At 44.0% G+C, this 19,479-nt stretch overlaps 1 protein-coding gene across 1 annotated transcript in view; it reads right to left on the bottom strand.

The window, feature by feature from the left end:
• NAA25 (N-alpha-acetyltransferase 25, NatB auxiliary subunit) overlaps positions 1 to 19,479 on the bottom strand; it is a 988,861-nt gene that overhangs the window by 376,559 nt on the left and 592,823 nt on the right. Inside the window, exon 14 of the mRNA XM_078667429.1 lies at positions 9,684 to 9,864. Within this exon, the coding sequence (XP_078523555.1) occupies positions 9,684 to 9,864 (181 nt within the window). The remainder of the gene's footprint in view (positions 1 to 9,683; positions 9,865 to 19,479) is intronic.

Genomic DNA, 19,479 nt, shown 5'->3' with positions numbered 1-19,479 from the left:
ATAGCCCTTCTCGTATCCACTACATTTTACTAGACCTAAGGCTCTGGAGAAAAGTAGTTGACATGATTGTGGGCGATACAACTGACAGTGATCATAACCCACTTTGTTTAAGTATGAAGCATTGTGGGGAATGTAGATGAAACATCATCTTTGAGTGTCTCTAAGGAAGTTTTTCCCTCAAATGATAGTCGTAGGTTAAAATGGCGGGAGGTAATACTGCACGAAGATAAGCTCAAGTGTATGCAGCAAGATTTGGTGGTAGGCACCCTCTAACTACGGTCCCTAGTCCAAAGCTCAGGAGGAATGGCTAAAGTAGATACTGTCCACTCTTGCCTCTTTTATCAAATAAGCTCTTACTTTATTGCAACTGGGAGCAAACCAAGGGCCAGTAACCCAAAGGGGGTCCTGCTTCCTGGTATACAAAGGATTGTAGAACAGAGCATTCAAATTTAGCGTTGGCCATAAATCTAAAGATAGCGGCTTAATTAGAGCCTCTGGAAGGTGCCACAGGGCAACCCTGCTTCATGCAAAGGCGGCGTGGGATCAATCCCATTGGCAACAACTAAAGGAAAGCTGCGCCGACGAAGGTTACAAAACGTTTTGGTCCTTGTTCCAGTCCTCAAGCAACAACTTCTTCTCCCTGAGTGTGAGAGAGGGTTCTATCGGAAGTATTATCAAGTCCAAAGCCCCAGGGTCAGATGGCATCCTGGGGGACTTCTTTCTATCGGCTATCTCAAAATGGGCCAACTATATTTTACTTCTTGCAAATGCCATAGTAAATGGTGCCCCAGTCCCAGGGTCCTGGAGGGGGCAGAGGTGGTCCCTATACATAAGAAAAGGGGGCAGAGGACAGTCTTGCAATTATAGACCTATCAACATGATAGATCCTCTGCAAAAAGTTTTTTGCAGAGCTCTTTTATTAAAGATTCAGACATGGGCGGATAACAATGCCATTTTATCACAATACCAAGCAGGTTTTAGAGGCAAGACAGGGACTATTGACCAGGTATTCCGCCTCCTTTACTGGAAAGTTGTAGTGATTGGTCAGGCAGTCTATATATAGCTTTTATTGATCTAAATTTGACCTAGTTCCCAGGCAGAAGCTTTGGTACGTGTTTACAGACATGGGGATTCCGCCAACAATTCTCAATCTGGTCATCTGATTGAATGAAGATCATCTGATTGAATGAAGATAATTTTGTTCGGGTAAGGAGGGGCACGCACGGGCAACTCAGAACGCATTCTGGTCAGCAGGGGAGTTCGCCAAGGGTGCGTTTTTAGCTCCTACGCTTTTTTCTATGTATATGAATGGAGTGGTAAGCTTTCTATCGCAGGAGCCTGCCGATGCCCCATCCCTAGGTGGGGAAAGGAAACAACCCTCTTATTTACAGATGACACCCTGCTGGTGTCAAAAACCCCGGTGGGGCTACAGAAATTACTAAATAGATTTAAACTTTTCTGAGACACCCAGGGCTTGATAATAAACACCACTAAAACTAAATTCATGCCCCGCGCAAAGCAACATCCTTCACATATCGAAAGCTGGTAAACAATCTTCCAGACAGGTTGGCTAGGTTGCGGTTGAGTTGGTCGAGTGATGTGGGCGACTTTGAGGATTCAGAATGGCAGGAGGCTATCTCCTCGCCGCGGGAAACAGCGAGCCCCTCCAGACTTAAATTGGCACAGTTGAAAATACTGCACCGCATGTATTACACCAGAACAGTCCTGCATAAGATAGGGAAGACCTCTCACGAGTACTGCCTTCGTGGATGTGGGGAGAGGGGTACGTTCTATCACACTATTTGGGACTGTGGTCGGGTTGCTATGTTCTGGGCTGCTGTGATGCGCACCATGTCCCAAACCATGACTGTTTCCCTGCTGCCTGAACCCCGGCGTTGCCTGTTAAACGTATGGGACGCAACGGATCTAACCCTTCGACAGCAGGACTGGGCCATGCTGGTGATGATGGTGGCAAAGCGAAACATAGCCAGACTGTGGGGTGCTGAAGCTTCACCTACGCTGAGGGACTGGTGTAGGGATATGGATATAGCGATGGTTGCCGAGAAAGCGGTGTTTGTTCATCGGGGGTGCCCCAGGAAATGGGGGCAGATCTGGGGGGCATGGAACAAGTTCAGGGGAGACATTTGTGAACCGCCCCAGATTGACTCGGACGAGGCCGTTTTAGACTAAGAGTCCCATTCCCGCGATTCAGTGCTGTACTTTGGGTTTTCTGTTCCTTCCGGAATTTAGCCATTAACTGCAGGTTACCGATGGGGACTTACCTGTATTTGCACTATGTATTTTTCAAATGCTACATACATGATTGCTTATGTCGTCTTCCACATTTGATACGATACTTACAAGTTTAGTTGTTTAAAATTAAAATGGACCTACTCAGATTTATGATCCTTCTGTGAATTATGTGCTCGCATGATTATAAAACGCCGCCATACCCCTGGGATGTCGGCACATGGGCTGTGTTAGAATTGATATTATAGAGTAACTGAATACGTTGCGGCCGGCCCAAGGGGTTGTAGGCCAGACGCTGTGTATGATGGTGAAGTACAATATAGGTCTTAAAAAAAAAAACTAAAAAAAAACTAAATTCATGGCTTCACAAGTCATAGAAGGGTAAACCAACCGTAGGAGGGACTCCCCTGGAAAGAGTTGGCACCTTTGACTTCCTAGGAGTCAGACTTGAGAAAATGACCTGGAAACCCCACCTAACAAAGATAGTAATGAGTCATAAGCGTGTCACAGGGGCATTAGAGAAAACACTGTTCCTCCCACAGTAGACCTGTTGCAGCTGCTCTGCAGGTGTACAATTCAAAAACGGTTAGCTCTGCCCTGTACAGGGCAGAGCTGTGGGGCACTGAGCTCACTAGATAAGAGCATAAATTTCTAGGGAATCTAGTGATGCAGCCCCAAAATACCCCACTTTTCGCTTTAATGTTAGATATGGGAAGAAGCCCTATTAGTGATATTGTTAAGCTCTGCCTTTTGTTATTCTGGGCTAGAATTAAGAGAACTCCGGAGCTACTGTCCTATGCAGAAGCCCTGACAGAGGTTATTCGCTTGGATACCACTGGCAAGGTGAGGTGGATAAGAAATGTAAGAAAGATGGGGGTTGAAGTAGGGCTTCAGGAAGCCTGGGAAAAATCTGACTTGCACCGGTCCAAAAAACACAATGAAGCACCATTACTGGGAATGGGTTGCCCAACAAGTTTCAATCAGGCCCGACCAGGGGAAACTCACCACAGAATTTTTTTTGACAAACAGGTGAGATTCACGGAACCTTATCTTGTTTTAATCTAGGTACCTCAGGATAGGAAACTATTTTTTCCAATTCAGGGTTAGTACTCTCCCTGTAAACGAGGTACCAGCCAAGTGGCACATCATTGGCTCAAGACAAAGCAATTGCCCAGGAAGAAAGGCACCCGTGGAGTTTGTGGTCCACGTGCTGCTTGCATGCCCAGTTTATGCGCAACCACGATCAAAATGCATAAACCCTATCTGCCAGCAAATGGGTACACAGAACTACCAGGAGGCCTTGCGTATCCTCAAATCTGACACTAGACCCCACTTTGTATGTGCAGTTGCTAAGTTCCTAGGCCATATGTGGGGCACTAGGACAAAGATACTTTAGAAAAGAAGTACAGAACTTAGCGGGCTGGCTTCTAGCCCCTACCTGGTCCTGGGCACTAAGCATTATTGCCCACAGAAATATCCTCACCAGTTGTGGCATTGCACAAGCACTTTATTGTATATAGTCTATTTGTTGACCAAATTCACTGGTTACAGAATTAGAGGTCCTATGTTCAACATTTGGCGAGGAGTTTAAAGGGCATTTTACTATTTTATTTTAAATTCTGCAATATTTTAAGAATTTTTAATTCCATACTGTAGAATGTACTTCTAAGATGAACTGTTCTTACTCTCATGATAGGCAGATATTTTCTTTTAGAAGGTATATATGCTGTTATAAAAATCAAGTTGTAGCTGGTCTTAAAACTGGAAGAGAATGTCCCACATGGAAACTGGTGATTGGACTGAGTTTTGCCACTCACTCAATTGTTGGCATGCTACAAAGTCTTTGTATAAGGCTGAACTTGTGTAATTCATGCCATGTTTCTTATGAACCATTTAGTATTTATATCCCTTTACATGCTTGTTATTTTTTTATTTGCTTTTATGACACGAGTTGTCAAAATAAAGCATATATACACATAAAGGAATTGTTAAGTGTATTACACTGTGACGTCGCACAACCACACCATTTAATACACCCCATTTCCCCACAGATGCTTTGCTTTGACCTCAAAATAGATAAGTTGTAAGTGCAGGACCCTAGCAGCACGTCTGAGGGATACCACAAAGGAAACACTCACTCTCTTTACTTGGTGATCCAAGAGGGTAAAACAACACTGTATCAGAGAAGTATCAAGCTCACTGGACTCTTGTAAATTATATATATAGATTTTAATCATCATGATGGTGTGGCAACTCATTATCTCCAAGTGGCAGCAAACTCTAGTCAGAGTCGAAACTGAATTCTAGTGGAGCAACTGAGGAAGTCTCCATGGTAGGATGGCTTTGTCTGAATCAAACTGTATAAGAATGTCGTATGCCAGATTGGAATCAGGACTCCACCTCAGCTGGGTGTCAAGGCGGATTTTGCTCGGGATCAGACACCGGAGACTGCAAAGGATCCAACTCTGGCACCAGTGATGTTTGGACTGGCATTTATGAGGAAGGCACCAGTGTGGATCTTGGAACCAGAATGGAAACCTGTACTGGAGTCCGTGCAGTACTCGAGGGGAGTTAAAGGGGCTCAGATGGTGCAGAGGATGGATCCGCCAGCAGTAACCGGACAGGAGGTCCCTAAAGATCCCTGGGTCCAAAGGAGTCAGAAGAGTGCCGCAAACATGCAGCATGACCTCGACAAAGGCCTCGACCTGCTGAGGAATTGCCACTGGCCTGAGGAACTAAGGGCACATCATGATCAACTCAGAGATCTGTTCCTCAATCAGACTGATCGCGAGATCAAGTGCCACTCGGACACCCTCCTAGGACCTGTCCTGAGATCAGCCTCAAGAGTGAGAACAGGTCTGCACACATGACTGACAGTGGGAGTAGGACTTATGAGGCTTCTTATTATTTTCAAAGACGTACAGCTTTGCTTCACAGTTCACAATCGCCTTTGCATGCATGACAGCAAATTCCTTACACAACTTGAAACCACATCCCCAGCCCAAAAACCAATGGCACACCTTGTGCAGGTCTGTCAGCCACATCTGTTTCAGACAGTCAAAGCATGGTTTGAACCCTGTAGTCTTAGTTGGGCAGATTGTGCACCGTATAATTCAGTCTGAAAAATGATGGAGAGCAGCTCTTCTGTCATTTCCTGGGTAAAGAAGTTAAAGCACAGTCACATGACACCACCTTACAGGGTACGGAAACACTGCTGTTCTGAGGCAGTGGGGAACCTGGTGAATATTCTAGAGGTTTAGTATTTGCGGCTTGAATAATATTTTTTTTTTTTTTTTTTTTAGACATTTATATATCGCAAACTAGACTCAAAGATATCAGTTATCACAACGCTTTACATGAGCACCAGTTTAGTTACAGATGGACACATTCATGTTTTGTTAGGCTCAGGGAGATTAGGTAATTTGCTCAAAATCAAAGGTTTAGCATTGTTGCGGAGACTCGAACCCGGTTCGCAAGCTTCGAGGGCAACTGATCTAGCCGTAAGGCTAGTATTCATAAGAAAGCATCGGTTTGTAGCGTGTAGTTTAGATTCTCATGCTCTGAATACTCCTTTCATTTAGTGTTGGGCTTGGACGTTACAATCTGTTTTTATTTGAAAGCCTTCGAATCACAAGACCTGTTGGGACTCTTTTCATAGTCCACAACGCGCGAGGACACGGGCTCCACCTCATACAGTTTTTCATCCAGCGGTGAGTAGTGTAGAATCAAAGACAAGTGCAATGTGCACTGTGATATTAAAGTCTAATGAAAAGAAAAAGACAACTAGAAAAAAGAACGGGGAGTGAGAGGGCGCTGGAGGCAGCCAGGGCCTGGGAGCATTTGGTGGTATTACCGAAAGACCAAGACATTGATCGCGAGGATGACAGAGCCGGGCACACCGGTGATAAGAGTAGCGTCATAACAGCACATAGCTGCAGTAGTATGAACACACCTGGCGCGCACACGATAGGCGATCCTGAGATGGCAGTGAGCACACGCTATAGACACCAGTAGAAATTCACGGGTCTAGCCGGTCCAGGTAACCTTATAAAGATGCAATGATCTCACAGACAGCGCATTTTACAGAGGCAAAACATCTCTTCTATTTTATGGGAATGAAGGCAGCCCACCTAAAGGCAAATCCTAAGTGACATGCTACATCACCTGGGATGTCCTCCTGGTCACTGAATAGCAAAATAACATTTATTTATTAAGCATTTCCTGTTATCCAAACTAAAAACAGTGCAAGAGAAGTTTGAACCCTTCAGGGAGGCCTCCCTGAAGAGCTCAGCTCCGCTCCGTCACTCTAATAATAATTCTTGTTCATCATACTGGTTTGATACTTAAGAACTTAGAAGAGCTCATTTGAAAACATCTGCCAGCTCCCTTCTGGTAGATGGAAGGTTGTAGCCCTTGGTTACCCTAGAGTGACCATGAGTAGATCCCAGATGATGAAGCATGACACCTAGGTGAGTGATGGGAATCGGTCATCCTTTAAGGATTTGCCTTTAGGTGGGCTGTCTTCATTCCCGTAACATAGAAGGGATGTTTTGCCTCTGTAAACTGCGCCGTCTGTGATATCATTGCATCTTTATAAGGTTTCCTGGACCTGCTAGACTCGTGGATTTCTACTGGTGTTTAATACGTCATATATGGGGAATTGGTCCACGCGAGGTCTCTAAATGTTTCCTTAGACCCTCCGTGAGTTTGTTTATAAAGCGAGCACACGCTCACATTCTTAGGCTGATGGGCTACCACCAACTATGCAAACATGCGGTCTATTGATAGTGAAGTATAATACTGGAAGTGACATGCCTGGGGGAGAGCGGGGAGAGCTTTGGGAGTTTATTAGATCAGAATTGTTAGGATTCTTGATGCGGTTATGTCTTGAAGATGCCGTTAAGCAGAGAAGGATATTCTCCTTTATCCATGGCTTATTTTTTTATTTTTTTTATTCTCGATTTACTTCTTCTGTAACATGATGTTGATATGTGTAATGGATTTTAAGCGTGACCTTAGAATTGTATGATTGTAGGGACCATCATGGGGGGGTTCTACTAGGAATAGGCTTCAGTAAGCTGCTAATGTCTTTGATTTATAAACCTAATAAAGTTTGTTTTAAAAAAATGAAAAGTAAACCAACTGATCATTACCCGTTTCAGGGGAAAAGTGTGGGTGCATGTGAATCAACAGCATTACATGCTAGAACAAATGCTTACGAAGTAAGCAACATTTTCTGTTCGTAGCATTTGAAGCTGCAAATACTGTGAAGCAATTTCCCGGGACAGGTGGCTGGCAGGTAAATGCTGTAGATTTTGGAACAGAGTCCTTAAACTTTGACAAACCTCTTCTTGTTGGCTGGCTAGAATGTCCGTACAGTAGGGCTTAGTGAAAGTGGGTGGTGACCAAGTGGCAGCTTTGCAGATGCCAGCCAGCAGGATGTTAGCTTGGTTGCACTTGGTTTGGGCCCTAGGGTGCACCGAAAGCGTATGCATCACCTTAGCATAACACGTCTGGATTCACTATCGAGCAATGCCACATTTAGAGACAAGTTTATTGCTATTAGGACAGCTACATTCAATGTCAGAAATTGTTAGCTACAGGAGTAAGGGTTCAAAGGATGGACCCATAAACTGCGTGAGGACCAAGCTGAGGCTACAGACGGGGTCAGAAAGTGTGATAGGAAGGAACACTCTCTAAGACCCCCCTCCACCCCCATGAAGGCCTTCATCAAAGGGATTTTTAAGTGGGAAGAATGTTCCCCATTTTGAATCAACACTGCAACTATATCTAAGTCCATACAGGTGTATGCTAGGCCTTCCTTTTGCAAATGACTAAGGTAGCACATTATATCTTGTACATAGGTCCTAATGGAATCTATTTTTTTGGAGGTGCAGAAGTGGACAAATAATTTCACTTTGCATACCTAGCTTGCACATCTGGTGGTTTTATAGACTCACAAGTTAGAAGCATACTAATCTGGGAGGCTGTGATATCCACACTTTAAGATCTCAGGTTCCTGATCACTAGGTTGAGCTGTTTAGGTTCTGGGTGCCAGAGATTATGAGGATGTTGACTGAGAAGGTTCAGCCTTAGCTGCAGTTTCTTGTGTGAGCTGATTGCAATCTACAGCAGCATGGAGTAACACTTATCTCACCCAGGTCAAGGCCACTAGGATAAAAGTTGTGGACATCTGCCTCGTCTCCGTCAAGTTTGGGGCAGGAGGGCTAGGAGTAAAAGTTTAGCCAAAACTCCTTGACCAGCTCATGCATAAAGCATTGCCCGTGGATTGTGGGGGTAGGTATCTGGAGAAGACGCTTGGGCATTTTGCGTTTACAGTACAGTCATCTACTGACTAATGGCAGTGAGGCAGGCCAAGATAAGCAACTGAAGGTGGGATTCAAAGATAGGAAATGAGAAAAGTATGTGTGACATTAAAATGGTGACATGAGAAAACACGTCACCATTTTAATGCCACACAATTTTCTCATTTCCTATCTTTGAATCCCACCTTCAGAGAAAACATGAAAATAGTCATCACAAGGGAGGTGATGTGCAGAGAGGAGAGTGGAAGGCCCAGGACACAGCCTTGTGGAACACACCCACATTGAGAGGGGTGGGTGCTAAAGATGTGGAGTCCCACTTAACTGAGAAACAGTGTGCGAAGAGGTCTCAGATAAGCGACCTAGGTGCTAGGTCTCTGATCACTAGTGAGTGAACTGACAGAGTAGGATGGGCAACAGTGTAAAAGGTAGTAGACATGTTTAGGAGAACAAGGATGGTAAAGTAGGTGGTTATGACGGGTAGCAGTAAGGAACTCGAACGCATGTGAAATATGCAGTTTCCATTTAGTGGAGGGTGAAGAATCCTAACTGCAGTAGATTAATTAGGTTATCAGAGAACAGCTTCGGTGTAAGGCAGTTAAAGACCAGTAATTCTAGTAATATGTAGAGAAAGGGGTAGGGGCAATATGATGTAATTAGACAGAGAAGAGGGAATCAACAGTATTCCTTCTTCGAAGATAATACAGATGCAGACTTGAAACAAGAGGAATATGAGCCTGATGTTAGGAAATAGTTGAACAGAAAGATCAGGCAAAGAATAACTTGAACGCTAATGGGATGATACTCTGTAGGTTGAAAGGGTCAAGAAGTGTATACAATGGATTTACATTTTTAATAACTGATGAGCAGAGACATAACCCACATGAAGCAAATAAAATAAAACAAATGCAGAAAGAGGTGTAAATAAACATAACATGTTTTAGATAGCGATACCTTTTATGGGCAATACAATGGAGTATAAATAATCTATTCCACTAACCATCCAATAAAATACTTCCCTACTTACAACATACAGAATGTTACGTTGAAATGCAGACAAAACATGATTGACAACAGTTGCTATTGTAGAATTTAGTGTGTGTCACTTACCCTATTGTATCATGCTGTACATGTTTAGCATCAAGACTGGAATAAAGGTCCACAACTGGCTCAAAGGCACCCAGTTTGCAGTAGAGTCGTATAAGCAGCAATTTGAATTGAGAATTTGAGGGGCTGTTAGCTAACCCTTCTTCTAGTAAAGTCAGAGCATACCATACAGCCCTTTCATCACCTAAAACATGAATAATCTAGAGTCAAATACAAAGACCCGTAACTGAAAACAATGCACATCAAAACAAAGCAGGAACAAAGAATAGAATATTTGAATAATATTTGTATTCCTAGGCAACCTCTCTGCAAAACAAATTAAGTTTTCTGATGCTGTTATTTATAACAAAGAGAACAGTAAATTAGTTCAGTAGCAAATTATTCCCAAAGGGAAGAAAAAAAGAGCACTATTCATTAGGGTAAAAAAGAAAGGATAATGTTGCTTGCCCAGTAAGCATCTGTTCTTGGCATGTAGAGCTGTAGATTCACATGCTTTGCATACTCCTGCCCTCTAGTGTTGGGTCCGGATGTTTGCAAGTTGTTTTTCTTCGAAGAAGTCTTTCCTAGTCAGGAAGTAAGGTGACTCCTCCTTTCGGTGACAGTGCGCATGGTCATCAACTCGATTGTTGGCTTGTTTTCCCGCAAGAGGGGGAGAATGGAGTAAGTACGTGTAGTATAGAGATATCCAAGCGTATAAATGTTTAATGAAGATCTGCAACAAGTACAGGCACCCGGGGAGGCGGGGGGCACATGCAAATCTGCTGCTCTACATGCAAAGAACAGATGCTTTCTGGGTAACATTATCCATTCGAGGCATGTGTGCTGTGGATACACATGCTTTGCATAGACTATAAAGCAGTATAAACCCAAAGTGGTGGCTAACTTGTAGATGTTGCAGTTGTTTGGAACAGTGTTTTAAGTACTGCTTGGCCTATATTAGTCTGCTGACGTGCGAACACATCTACACAATAGTGTTTGGTAAATGTGTGTGGTGTAGACCATGTAGCTGCCTTACATATGTCAGCTAGAGGAATGTTAACTAAAAAGGCCACTAAAGCCCCTATTTTGCAAGTGGAATGCGCTCTGGGGGTATGGTTATTTTTTTTTTTAGCTTTAGCATACTATGTTTGAATGCATTTAACAGTCCATCTTGCAATACCAGATTTAGAGATAGGATTGCCTTTTTGAGGTGGAGCAAATGCAACAGTTTTGTGAAAATCTTTTGTCCTATCTATGAAGTACAGTAACGCTCATTTATCAAGCGTGTGGAGAGCGCGATCTGCTACAGAATCAGGTTGAGGAAAAAACACTGGTAACTCAACCCATTGGTTTATACGAAAAGCAGAAACTACTTTGGGAAGGAATTTAGGGTTGGTGTGTTAAACTATCCTGTATTTGTGTCGCTGAAAGAAGGGTTCTTCTAAGGTTAATGCCTGTAGCTCACAAACTCTCCTCACTGATGTGATGGCAAAGAGGAAAGCAACCTCCCATGAAAGAAATAGCAAAGGGCACTTGTGCAATTGTTCAAAAGGTGGACCAATGAGCCTTGTGAGAACAATGCTGAGATTCCATACTGGGGCAAGAGGAATCCTTAGTGGTATTACTCTTTAATCCCTCCATGAAACCTTTGATTACTGGAACTCTCAATAGTGACAGATGTTGCCTATTCTGTAAGTATGCAGCTACCGCTGCAAGATGCAAGCGAATAGATGTAAAAGTTAGTACAGTTTACTGAAAATGTAACAGGTAACAGATAATGTTTTGTATGGAAGCGGCATTACGACGCGTACTTTTACAACGCGTGCCGTTACAACGCGTTTTTTTCAACGCAAGTCGTTACCACGACTTGCGTTGGAGGGGGTGCGGACTTAGGAATTTCTTAATTTACTATTCCAACACCAGCCTACGTACAGTAGGGAAGGTGTTGGATAGTAAATAAAAAAATTCCTTGTCCTGCAGCGCCCTCCAGCGCAAGTCGTGGTAACGACTTGCGTTGAAAAGACCGCGTTGTAATGGCACGGCGGTGTAACAGCCGCGTCGTAAAGGCTGTTCACCCAAATCTTTTCCATTTTGCTTCATAAAAAGCTCTTGTTGTAGGCCTTCTTGCTTCCTTTGAATATTCATACAGTCTGGTGGGTAATTTAAATAACCAAACTCTAGGACTTAAGGAGCCAGATTGCGAAGATCAGTTCTTTGTGATTTGGATGTCTGATTTCTCCATGGTTCTGTGTGAGGAGATCGGAGGTGCGGTGCAGCTTTTGATGTGGAAGTAGTGACAGCTCCAATAGGGTGGCGTATCATGGTTGACAGGTCGATGAGGAAGCTACTAGAGTTAGTGTAAGAGATGTTAGCCTGAGTTTCCGAACCACACACCGAATGAGCGAGAGAGGCGGAAAAGCGTAGGCAAATATCCCTGACCAGTTCATCCATACGGAATTGCAACTTTGAGAGAAGGTGTGGGAACTTGGGAGCCAAAACGTGGGCATTTTGCGTTTTCAGCTGTCGCAAACAAGTCTATCTGTAGAAATCCCCATTGTTGGAAGTATGGAAGGAGAACTAGTGGATGAATTTGCTGTCTCCTGCTGAGAAGGTCAGCACTTTGATTGTTTACTTCTGGGAGGTGTTCTGCCAGAAGATAAACCTTGTGATGGATTGCTCAACTCCAAATTGCTTGAGCAAGTGTTGACAGTTGGAGAGAATGTGTCCCGCCCTCATTCTGCATGTAATACATTGCTGTCATGTCTGCTCGGAGTAGGACAGTTTTGCCTATGAGGTGAGTTTGAAAAGCTTGGAGTGCTAGAAAAACCGCTAAAAGCTCCAGATAGTTGATGTGGATGCTTTTGTGTTTGTTGTTCAAAAGGCCTTGTATTGCGAAACCTTGGAGATGAGCCACCCAACCTGTTAGAGATGCGTCTGCTGTGGCACGATCTGTGGAATAGGGTCGATGAAAGGGTGTCCTTTTTATAAGTTTTGTGGATTCCACCACTGCAGAGAGCGATAGGTATGGCCGTCTACCAACACTAGATTGGTTAATATCCCCTTTCCTATTCTGTTTATACATAAATGATTTCGAAAATCGCATCAGACCTGGAAATGTAGATGCACCCACAATAGGCCGCAGGGCTCTACCAGCCCTGCTATATGCGGACGATTGTGTCCTAATGTCGAGAACTGGGGTGGGACTACAAAGGCTTTTAACCAATTTTAACGATTTAATGAGTGGTCTTGAATTAAAAACAAATGTTACAAAATCACACGTCATGGTAGCAGGAAAAGCTCCATCTAAAATGAAAACCTATCTAAAGAATGAAACATTATGTCCGGTGTCATCCTTTACACATTTAGGTATTCTTTTAAATGAAAAAAAATTATTGGTCCCATCTAGTTAATGCTAGAATTGTGGGCTTTAATAAAAATATTGAGGCCATTTTTAGATTCACAAAAAAATTAGGTTCACGCCCCATAAAACCATTTATTGACATTTACAAAGCACGAACTTGCGCAGTCACTCTATATGGCGCCGGAGTCTGGGGCTGTACTAATACATTGGGCCTCCAAAGAGTAGAGAATACAATGTTAAAACGTGTGTTGACACTACCTAAAAGTACCCCTGCCACCATCTGTCATAACAAATTAGGCATAACACCATTATCCTTTCGTACTCAGTTAGCACCTTTGATGCTTTGGTGCAGCATTTGGGTAAAAGAGGACCCAGCACTGAATCGTGATATAATTTTAGATTGTCTGAAACTGGACCACGGAAAAAGAAAATCCTTGCCTCTCTTATTTGCAAGATTAATTGGAGAAACTGGGATTGCAGGATTGTTTTAGTAGTCCTGGAAAGATATCTGAAATTTCTAAAGCTAAGCTTAAAAGCGACTTCCATTTTTGAAGCATGTATGAGACAGCCAAGCGATGGTCAAAAAAAGGGTTGTTGAGCAGTAATTGTTAATTAACTCCCCACGTATTGAATTCGACATCAAGCAAAAATGTTTTATCTGATTAGGTTTAGGATGGGTATTGCTCATCTGCTCGTTTCGTACCCATGTGATGTTTACTGTGATGCCAAATTAGACTTGTGTCCATGTAACTCAATCTCTGCACAGAGCAGTTTGCACTTTATGTTTTTTTGTAAACTGTATCTTTTTTTTTTGTTCCAAGACCTTTATTGTCAGTATGCACACAAGTTACACAGCTTAGCGCCTACAACCGTACAAGAAAAGGCCGGCGGCGTGTTGTCGAGGTAAATAAACATGAGCAGGTTGCATGCACAATATACGTTAAAGTACACAGCAAGCCGCCTACAACCACTTTGGGCCGGCCGCGTTTACAAAATCAGATGGTCTCAGATTTGTTTTTTTCGTTCCCTAATCGTATTTAAATAACATTTATCTTAACATAACTTGATCAGTCCACAACCGCATTCCAACTTCAGCTCCACATTTCAATAACTCGATAAATGGGAAACCACTATCCAGTAGGTCACATTCTAGCTATCCGCTAATACCAATAGTGTTGTGTGTCCCTCAGTCTTCTGTTTGCGCGTTTAAGTATGCTGTGAAATATGACCAGTAGTCTCTGGGTCTAGATCTCAGCGGGAGGGACTCCTCGTATGTTCTTAGAGTATCTTGGCAATACGCCATGTCCTGTAACCAATGTTTAATTTGGGGTGTATGTGAGCTGTCCCAGCACATTGAGAGTCTGCGTTTTGCTAATAATAATGCTATGAGGCAGAATTTACGTCGCGTCGCCTTTAAGTTATGTAGCAGGCCCAATAAACAGCATGTTACTGTGCATGTAATCGGCACTCCCACCATTTCTGCCAGTGTTTCCGTCACTTTTACCCAGAAAGCCTGCATCTTCGCGCAGTTCCAAGCCAAGTGTATGAAGTCTGTGTGATCATGACCACATCTTTTACAACGTGCGTCTTCGCGTAGTCCGTATCTATGTAATTGGGCAGGAGTGTAATAGACCTGGTGAAGGTATTTGAAATGGATTATACGTAAGTTGCCATTAGGCGTTAGCATTTTCGTGAGTATGCATGAGTCCTCCCATTCTTTGTCTGTAAGAGGTGTATCCAAGAGCATGTTCCATTTTCCCAGTGCCCTGGTAGCCCTACGGTCTAATTCCGTCTGCGCCTGATTATACAGTCGTGAGACCATATGTGAAGCGGTCTTAGAGGTGATCAAAAGTTGTAGGGTGTCCATTGTTTGGGGTTCGTTTGGGAATGTCGGAAAGTGTTGTTGCATTGCCCTTTTAAGTCTGTAGAATGTAAAGCGAAAGAGTGTCGTCTGGTTTTGAATAAAGGCTAGGTCCTGTTCTGTAAGAAAGACCCCGTCTTTGTAGACGTCGCCCATTGTACAGAAACTCACCTGTTTTAATAGGCGCATGCCCACTTCTTCACTAGTGACGGAGAGGTTCGGGTGATGATGTAGCGGCAGTGCCGGGGCGTAAAGTGGGAGTTTATGCATCATGTGGCCCAGAGTTCTCCAGGAAGCGTTAGTGGTGTCTATTGTATTAATATCTTTATTATGGAGCGGTGGTCTGGTATGCGTTATGATAGCGTCCAATGGGATCGGGGCTGCATCGCCTTCCTCCACTGCCAGAGGAGTCAGATATGGTGTCGTGTGGAACCAATGTGTGGCAAATTGGGCCTGTGCGCACAGGTAGTATAACCAAAAATCTGGTACTCCCCAGCCTCCTTTATGAATCGGTAGCGTTAATGTGTCTAGCTTTATGCGTGCCTGTTTACCTGCCCAGATTAGCTTCAAGATCATGGACGTGATGCGTTTAAACACCTCTCTTGGCGGTTGTATCGGGATGTTGTTGAAAAAGTAAAGTAATTTAGGGAGTACTACCATTTTCACAATTGCCAACCTATCGGCCAGTGACAGTGGGAGTTGGATCCATCTTGTGATTTTATCTTCAAGTGTGTTAATTGCCCTACCATAGTTAGTTCTAATGACCACTTCTGGATCTCGGTGGAACCAAATGCCTAAATATCGGATGGGGTCTGTCTGCCACTCCAGTGGGTATTCCGTTGTATGTTGTTGGGTGGTGTCAGTCAGTGGAAATATGGAGGATTTATCCCAGTTGATTTGCAACCCTGAGTACCCACCGAATCGGATGTATACTCTTAGGAGCGGATCCAGGTTGACAGCTGGATCTCTGACATATAATAACATGTCGTCTGCGTACAATGATATATGCAGAGGCCTGTTCGGGAATTGAAGTGCCAGATGGTGATGTTTCTGTCTCACTATGCAGGCAAGGGGTTCCAGTGCTAGTGCAAATAGGAGAGGGGAAAGGGGGCAGCCCTGTCTCGTCCCTCTCTCTATGGCAATGGGCTCAGAAATATAACCATTTATTTTAATTCTAGCCACTGGTTTGGTGTAAAGTAGCTGCACCCATTGAATGAAGACCCGAGGAAATCCCATTCTGTGTAATATTGTCAGGAGATACGACCATTCAATGGAATCAAATGCTTTAGCAGCGTCCAGCATGATCGCTGCTGCTTTGGTGGATGGTGTTAGATAATGGGCGGTGGCAAATAAAGTTCTAGTGTTATGTGTGGTGTTTCTAGAGGGGACGAATCCCGATTGGTCTGGGAGAACTAATGTGGTCATAAGTGGCTGCAGTCGGGTTGCAAGAACTTTCGCTAGTATTTTCGAGTCGACATTTAAGAGCGACAGCGGGCGGTAGGAATTGCAGGCCTCGGGGTCTTTACCTGGTTTTAATAACGCTATAATTACAGCCTCCCGTAGGGTGGCCGGAAGAATCTGAGCTTCTAGCGCCTCACCGAACATATCTACTAGGTATGGAGAAAGTAAGTCGCTGAATGTCTTATAGAATTCACAAGTGAATCCATCGGGTCCTGGAGCTTTCCCGCTTGGTAAAGATGCTATGGCTTCAGCAATTTCTTCCTTTGTCAGTGGCTGGGCCAGATATTGCCGTTGGTTATCAGACAGCCAGCATATAGCAATATCATCGAGGTATTGCAGTGTTTCGCGTTGTGTGGCAATGTGCTGTGAGGTATATAGGTCTTGGTAAGTGCGCACAAAGCTCTGAAGTATGCCCGTCTGGTCGGTGTGGATATGACCATCCTCTCCAACAGTCTTTGTAATGATGTGGTGTTTGTGTCCAGTGCATATTTTAGAAGCTAGGGCCCTACCTGGCCTGCCACCTTCCCCGTATGCCCTAGCCACATGACGTTTGTTTAAGTATTTAATTTCGTCAGTGGTGAATTGTTGGTACTCAGTAAGTGTAGTTCTAATGTTGCTTAATATGTTGTGCGTCGGGGTTATTTCGTATTGTCGTTCTAGAGCACGGAGTGTAGATTCGCATCGGGCAATCTGAGTTCTGATGTCTTTTAGTATACCAGCGGTTGTACCTATACAGACCCCACGTATTGTTGCCTTAAATGCTTCCCACAGAAGTCCTGCGTCTTCTGTGGTTTCTGCATTAAGACTGAAGTAATCTTTAATAGCCTTACCGATGGTATCGACGTAAAGTGGGTCTGTAAGTGCGTTGGAATTGAAACGCCAACTGTATGGCGGCGGAATGTAATTCGGGATGGTTAGTGACAGTTTGACAGGGTTGTGGTCAGACAGTGTCTTGGGCATATGAATGACTTTGTGTGCCCATAGCAAAATGTCAGCCGTCCCCAACCAATAATCTATCCTCGACCAGCTAGCGTTGGGCACCGAAATGTGTGTCGCTTCAGTAACCTCAGGATTCCGTACCCTCCAGACATCTTGCAGGGATAGATCTCGTATAATGTCTAGTAGTTCAGTTCTAGCATGCGTGTGATGTTCTATTGTGCCGTCTGATCTGTCGAGGGCATCGTTTAGAGCAATATTGAAGTCTCCGCCCCATAGTAGTGTTTGATCAGTATCAGTGCTTAAGTGTTTCCAAATTTCACGGAAGAATTCCGGTGCATCTATGTTTGGACCGTATGTGTTTACTAGAGTCATGTGCCTACCACGTAAGTCACCATTCACTATGACATATCTCCCACCGTCATCTAGTTTTATTGAGCTCACTTTAAAGTTCGTGCCTTTTTTCACCAAAATAGAAACACCCCTAGCATAGGACGAGTATTTCGAACAGTGCATCGATTCAGCCCATCTGCGCCCCACCTGGGTGTGAGAGTGTGGAGATTCATGCGTTTCCTGAAACATAACAATGTCTATGTTCCATCTGTCTAGACAGGCGAATACACGACGAATTTTCTTGGGGTTGGTGTACCCTCTAATATTCCACGAGAGGGCGTTTAATACTCTAGAATGATGTACAGGATTAGCCATTGTTGAGGTAGTGTATAAATGTATGTATCTCCCTTTTCACGGCTAAAAGGAACCTCAATAATTCGTGAGTGTAGTGCAAGCGGTTTCCATGGTTGTAGCGATGGGAGTGGTGCAACTGAGTATAGGCAATGCATCTCAAGTGGTCCGATCTATATACAACAAGAACATTCCCCCCGCCCTCCCTCCTCCCCACAACAGCAGCCCAAACCTGCTGAGGCCATACCCTTATTGAACATCCCATTAATATTCAAACTTTAGTGGGGGTCACCCATGTGGGGGCCCGCCTGGACTGCACAACACCGTCCGAGGTAACGGACGTGGACGGTTGCGTAAACTTGTAAGGTCACAAGATACCTGCTATGAATGCTGCAACATTGCATAAAGTCTACCCACTTTCACTTAGTTAATAAAAGTGCATCAACATTCTCACATAGTCCTTTTGAAAAGTGAGTCGGTGTGTAGACAGAATTAAAACATAACATGCATGCACCATCGCGTATATCAAGCGTATCTATGTGAAGTATGTGGTAGATGTTGTGCCACATCGTGTTTACTCTATGTAAGTCATTAAGCCTGTAAAGTGACATTGTCGGGGGGAGCGCCTCTATGCGGAACCCCTGACGTAGTAATGTTTATCCCAGTTGAACCTGGGCCCAGTGATCGAGGGCCGGTGCAGAATAGTTTTGTGAGTTATCACACTACTGCAAAGGTCGGATCTCGCGGCATGTAGCACAGTTGCATAGCATCAGTCGTCAGTAACTGGTACATCGACATTGTCTCTAAAAGATAAGTTTACAGGTCCAGCTTCAGCCTCGTAATGTAGATGAGTGGCATTGGGACAGTTAACGTACGTTTGCAACAAAGAATGGATAACTCTTAAATGTTGTATGTGGCTAACATATCTCAGTGACTAGTAAAGAGTTGTTGATGAGATCGTGTCTGACCCGGTGTACCGACCCGATCTCGACTCACATACCCAATAGTTCACATATTACAACATACCTGGTGATGGGAGTACACCACAAAGTAATAGACAAGGATGCGGTGCAGATGAACTTTACACACCGACGTCAAGTTTGGTCCAGTCTTTGGGCTCTAGTTGGGAGCTATCGTCATCACCAATATGTGATTTCGCCCTGCCCAGTAGATTAGTTGTTTAGCGCGACATATCCACTCTCCGTTATCAGTCATCATCGTGTTCTTGCTGTTGACGCTGATCTTTTTTCCGATGGCTGGTGATTTTCTTTATGAAATCATTTGCTGCTTTGGGTGTGGTGAGCAGTGTGGATTTACCGTCCCAGTTGACTTTTAGCCTCGCCGGGTAGAGCATGGCGTATTCCACCTGAAGTTCTCGCAGTTTTGCTTTCGCTCCATTGAATTCCCTTCTGGCCTGTTGGACTGCTTGCGTGTAGTCGGGGTAGAATGCAAGTTTATTGGATTGGTACTGCAGATCTTGGTGCTCACGTGCCATGCGTAGAATTGCATCTCTATCA

The sequence above is a fragment of the Lissotriton helveticus genome, chromosome 11 (assembly GCF_964261635.1).
Source record: "Lissotriton helveticus chromosome 11, aLisHel1.1, whole genome shotgun sequence".
Classification (NCBI taxonomy): Eukaryota; Metazoa; Chordata; class Amphibia; order Caudata; family Salamandridae; genus Lissotriton; species Lissotriton helveticus.
This window is presented reverse-complemented; position numbering and strand designations above follow the sequence as displayed.